Source organism: Bison bison, unplaced genomic scaffold (assembly GCF_000754665.1).
Source record: "Bison bison bison isolate TAMUID 2011002044 unplaced genomic scaffold, Bison_UMD1.0 scf7180017864368, whole genome shotgun sequence".
Classification (NCBI taxonomy): Eukaryota; Metazoa; Chordata; class Mammalia; order Artiodactyla; family Bovidae; genus Bison; species Bison bison.
In genome coordinates this window covers 1,680,510-1,686,509 of record NW_011494940.1, presented here as the reverse complement: position 1 = coordinate 1,686,509, position 6,000 = coordinate 1,680,510, and the positions used below count along the sequence as shown (strand labels likewise).

The 6,000-nt window shown below is 39.6% G+C and overlaps 1 protein-coding gene across 4 annotated transcripts in view; it reads left to right on the top strand.

Moving 5' to 3' along the window:
• The window catches only part of ZNF410 (zinc finger protein 410), a 43,083-nt gene that overhangs the window by 27,052 nt on the left and 10,031 nt on the right, over window positions 1-6,000 (top strand). For all 4 annotated transcript variants that reach the window (XM_010855775.1, XM_010855776.1, XM_010855777.1 and 1 more), the window contains 3 exons: window positions 241-391; window positions 851-1,032; window positions 5,209-5,298. In XM_010855775.1, the coding sequence (XP_010854077.1) occupies window positions 241-391; window positions 851-1,032; window positions 5,209-5,298 (423 nt within the window). The remainder of the gene's footprint in view (window positions 1-240; window positions 392-850; window positions 1,033-5,208; window positions 5,299-6,000) is intronic.

The window sequence follows — 6,000 nt, the reverse complement described above, 5'->3', positions numbered from 1 at the left end:
ATAATTCTTATGTTTGTCAAAGAGGCCTAGTCTCATTGCATTTGGTAGTTCTGTGGAGTAAGTAAGGGGCTGAGGATGCAGAGCACAATCACTTTCTATTGTTAATTGATTATACAAAGATTTCTGGGGAAGGTGAAGGTAGATAAGTGATTAATGATCACTAGCAGTGGTTTTATTGTTTGAACCAAAGTATCTGAGCAGAATCCTTCCCTGGATTACAAATATGTGACTCTGTTACAGGAGAAAATGTCCACCTTGGTTCTGGTGATGGGCAACCCAAAGATTCTGGGCCCCTTCCTCAAATGGAGAAGAAGCTCAAGTGTACAGTTGAAGGCTGTGACCGGACATTTGTGTGGCCTGCTCACTTTAAGTACCACCTCAAAACTCATCGGTGAGCAAACTCGAAATTCCATATTTGGAACTCAGGAATGTTGATGTTTCTGAAGGAACTTGACAGAAATCCCCCCACTTGACAGATTAAAGGAAAACAGGGGCTCCAGCTCACTTGTGGTTAAGATGTCTTTTGTTCTTTAATAGAGACATTTGCATTGTCTCATTTACCTTGTTTTTGACAAATATTTAATAAGACATTTGTCACCTAAATGTTTTAGAGCAAGAGTTCTCAAGATCTCATCATAAAACATAATTTCTTGAAGAACTTAATAACACATAAGCTTAAACTCTACTCTGAACCTGTAAATCAATGTTTTCAAGAAGTAGGGCATCTGTAGTTTTAACAAACTTAAAGTGATTCTCATACATCCAGATTTGGGATTTACTATCTGTTTTGAGAGTCAATAGGAGCTTTGACTTTCAGGCTTTGTTGCTTACTTGATTTTTTTCCCGCCAGAAACGACCGCTCCTTTATCTGCCCTGCAGCAGGTTGTGGGAAAAGCTTCTATGTACTACAGAGGCTGAAGGTGCACATGAGAACCCACAATGGGGAGAAGCCCTTTGTGTGCCCTGAGTCCAACTGTGGTAAGCAGTTCACTACAGCTGGAAACCTGAAGAACCACCTGCGCATCCACACAGGTGTGTGCAACCTCAGCACTCCCGCAGGCCGTCTGCTGCTTGGCTCAGCGCTTGCTGGCTGTCCTTAGTAGGTGAAGATTGGGGTTGTTGCTAGCACTCTGAAGATGAAATTTCTTTTTTTCAGATGCCTCAGGGCACTTCTTCGTGAGAATGAACAGTTTGATTTCTGCCTCTAGTAGCCTTAAACAGAAAGGGGATATAAAGCCTTCTCTAATAACAATGATTTGATGAGATTTGGACAGAAGTGAGTCTTTCCAGATATCCTTGAATATTACACAGTTTTAATTTTGGTCATTAACATTTATTGAGTTACACAAACCACACAGATCCTATTTTAGGCACTAACTGGGGTAAGGTGAGGGGAAAAAGAAAAGCTAAGATTAATCCCTGACTTTGAGTTAACTTTTTTGTTAGAACCTCACAGCCTGAGAAACAGAATGGAGAAGGGCCTTGTTCTGGGGCAAGCAGCATGTTAATATCAAAGGAGCAGAATAAAGATACCTGATTTCTTAATCTAAAAGTTTAAGGGTGACTTTCCAAACCCCTTGACCAACCTGTGCTAACTGTCTTGCCAGAGCTTAATCATTGAACTTAAACTACTACCATAGGATGTGTAACTATTCTTCCCACTTTCTTGATACTTTCTTGCTGTCTTCTCTTTCTCTTCCTTGTTTATTCTTGCCTTGCTAAAATGACAGCAGGTACAAATAAATGCCATTTAGAAAGTGAAAGCCAAGGTGAAGCCACATGTGTTCTGGGGATTTCCTCTAGATTGACATTACCACTGGGATATGTTTTAGGAAAGAATAGCTCTGTTCTCAGCTTGTTCTTGAAAGGATAAACTATTCTTGCTCCAAGAAAGCAGTTTGAATAAAAGAACAAGAAAAACATCTAGCTGAATAGCTAAGGAAAGTAGAATTCACTATGCCTTATTAAATTCAGTAACCTCTTTATCCTTGTGCCTCTCATCTTTGTAGCATTTGATAAAACTGAACATCATTTATTCAGTGTGTGACCTGATTTTCTCTCTTCATTTTGACTCTTGCTAGCTCTCCCTTGTTAATCCAGTTGTGTACCAATTTTAGAATTTTGAGTTTCTCCCATTTTACTCGATATGGTCTCTTTGCAGTCTCAGGCTTCAATTTAATAATTTCTTCCTGGATGCCTCACAGATCTGAATCTCAATAATTAGCATAGTAATAAAAATTAGCATTTGTTGAGGCAATTTAATGTGTACCAAGCACATACACATTGTCTTATTTAATTTTCAAGGTACCTTCATGCTTTAGATATTGTGTTTATTGATGGAGACACAGAAGGATAGAGAGTTAAGGAACTCGTCCAATATTATGCAGCTCGGAAATGGTAGAGCTGGGATTTGAATTCTGGTATGACCCCAGAGCTCTTCCAAGTATTTTATTTTTAAGTGCTGACAATGCATTTTATCTCAGATGTCAGAATTGACTTCAACTCTTTTTTAGTAGTAACAGTAGTAATTAAAGCTGCCAGTTTTAGTGGTTTACCGGGGAGACTGCTGTGTACCAGGCACTATGCTTAATATATTTAACTTGTATCTTTTCATCGAATCCTCAAAGTAATCTTTTGAGGTTGTATTATGTTAATTTTATAGATTTTAAAAAAACTCATTCTCAGAGATTTTAAATATTTTCCCTATACTGATAAGTGGTCATGGCAAGACTGGGACTCAGGATTAACTGGCTCGTGCTCTCTAACCATTCTGCAACAATGTCTCTTGAACCTCCAGTCTTCTTTATCTCAGCAAAATCACCATCCATTCAGTTTCTGAACAGGAAGGCCATCTCACCTAAGCCAGCTTGATGAAGAGATTTGTGCCACTAGATTCTGGTGAATCGTTTTTGAAATCCTTTTTTTCTAAGGTTCTTGAGTTCATCTTGTTAAACATTTAACCTTATTTATTAGCTGGAATTTTCTGTTTTCCTGACATTCTATCATATATATGAATATATTTTTTACTCATTTGGCAACTTTTGGAGTGCATAGCATTCTGAGGTTAGTGTGAGTATACAGATATGCTTTCCAGAAAGTTACAGACCACTGGGAAATCATAAGCCTTAAACTGTGTGGTACAGTCTGAAAGAACAGTGCAGTCTAGAGCTGTGCTCCTTCCTCCATCAAGGCCCAGCTCCTGTCTTGTCACCATGCCAGCCTTACTTGCTGAGTTTCCATGTTTCTCCTTTACTCTCTCACACTGTCACACTCATAACAGTTCTGATACCAGATGTGTTTTCCTAAACCAAGCAGTTCTCTGCAACACCAGCTGGGTGTCTACAATTGAACAACTGAATTCTGACACTATCTGAAGATAGCGTCAGATCTCACATGCTCAGCCTCACAAGACTGCCACTTACTTCAGATGTCAGTTTCAACCTCAGTCTGACTTGGCTACCAGTTGGAGGTTCCCATGACAACCTCCTCCCCTACTAGGGATTTGATTATTTGCTAGAACAGCTCACAGAAATCAGGGAAACGTGTTACCAGTTTATTAAGTAATAAAGGATATGATAAAGGATACAGATGAGTTGCCAGATAAAGAGATGCATGAGGGTGAAGTCCAGAAGAGTCCCAAGCATAGGGGCTTCTGTCCCTGTGGAGTTGGGGTATGCCACTTTCTTGGCACATAGACCTGTTCACCAGCCCAGAGGCTCTCTGAACTCTGTACTTTTGGGAATTTTATGGAGGTTTCATCACGTAGGCATGATTCATCATTAACCCATTTCCAGGCTGTCTCTCCTCTCTGAAAACTGGGGGTGGAGCTGAAATTTCCAAGCTTCTAATCTGGTGATTAGCCCTCATCCAGGAGCCCACCAAGAGTCATCTCATTAGAACAAAATACATTCCTATCACCTAGGAAATTCCAAGGGGTTAGGAACTCTGTGTCAGGAATCATGATCAAAGACCAAATATTAGAAGAGCAGATTATCCTAGTGGTGTTATCACTGAAAAAATTACAAGGGGTTTAGGAGCTCTGCATTAGGAGCTGGGATCCAAGACTAAATGTTAGAACAAAAAATTATAGCACCCCTGTGTACAAGCGTTTAAGAGCTTTGTGTCAGGAACCAGGGGCAAAGACCAATATATATATATATACACACACACACTTACTTCACACTTATCATTTTCTGAACTTGCTCTGGCACTCTCATTTCAAGGCTGTGCTCATACTAGTTCTTGTCCTGAAATTTCCTTTCATCCTTGTCACTTTTTAAGAGCAACTTAAATTCAGCTTTTTAAAAAAATTTAACCACAGTAGGAATTTCTTCCCATTATAAATACACATAAGCAGTTTTTTATAAAGAAATTTATATTAAAGTTATTTATGAATATGTTTATTTCTCACTAGGTTGTGACCGTTGGGAAATATAGACTGCATCTCTGATTTTTTTCATTTTTTATTTTGAAATATTTATAGATTCATGAAGAGTCACAAAAAAAGTACAAAGGATTCTATTTGTGCTTCACCCAGCTTCTGCCCAAAGTGCCGTGTAACCATAGTGCAGTATCAGAGCCAGAAAGTCAATAATACTGTCAGGCTTCAGTTTTCACCATGCATCTTTCATTTTAAAAATAACAATAATGTAGAAAATGAGAATTACAGAAAAGCACAAAGGAGAAAATAAACCGTAATACCACTATTGTGATATAACTACTGTTAACATATTGTAACAGGTTTTTCTGTATATCTCTGACTAGACAATTGTTTTTATAAGATGGGATTGTGTAATACCTATTTTATAAGCTTTAAAAATACGTATTCTTAATCTTAAAACCGAATCTTAAAGAATTGATGTAAGGTAAAAATTCTGAGAGCATATACACTGTTTTCTTGATTTTTCTCAGAAGGGATAGGATCACGTAAGAAGGTGGTTCAGTGCAGCTGGGGCTCAGTCCATGAGGAGGGAGAAGGAGGTATTATGTTCAGAGGCAGCCACTCTAAAGAAAAGGAGGGTGGCAGGGTGGAGCTGTGTACCAGAAGATCACTGAGAGGTGATACCTGCTGGATAGTCCAGTTGAAATATATAGCATGAATTCAATAAATCAGAGTAAGTGATTGAAAACAGGAAAAGATTGGTGGGAAAAGAGAATAAAAGTCATTTCATCAAAAGACTGAGTCTTTATCTCATTTTCTGTCTCTAGGAGAGAAGCCTTTCCTTTGTGAAGCCCAAGGATGTGGCCGTTCCTTTGCTGAGTATTCTAGTCTTCGAAAACATTTGGTGGTTCACTCAGGTACCATTCATAGATTTCAGGGAAGATGGAGAGCTAAAAGGGTAAAAGGTTGCTTCTGCTGCTGCTGCTAAGTCGCTTCAGTCGTGTCCGACTCTGTGCGACCCCGTAGACGGCAGCCCACCATACTCCCCCGTCCCTGGATTCTCCAGGCAAGAATACTGGAGGGGGTTGCCATTTCCTTCTCCAGTGCATGAAAGTGAAAAGTGAAAGTGAAGTCGCTCAGTCGTGTCCGACTCTTCATGACCCCATGGACTGCAGCCTAGCAGGCTCCTCCATCCATGGGATATGCCGGGCAAGAGTACTGGAGTGGGGTGCCATTGCTTTCTCTGGGTAAAAGGTTAGAGGAGTAGTATAAAGAAATCTAAAGAGAAACAGATGCCTTGCTTTCCTCCCTTTCTTGACAGAATCAGAAATCAAGGCCCCTGATGCTTACATTCAAAGGGTCATATAATCAAGGGGAAAAGAACCTAATTATTATTTTCAGCTGAGCTATTGAACTGCTTTCTGATTGAGACCTTTCTCTGAGGAAATCAATAAATTTACTTGGCAGTATGCTGGGTACTTCTTCATTACATCAGATATGGTACATGGAGTTATTCAGAGACTTGCCAAGGCAGAAGTGAACTCGAAGTAGAGTGAGATTCTGGAATGGAATCAGGAACTTGTTCAAATGGCTAGCCATGGAAAGCAGAGGGAAGCCAG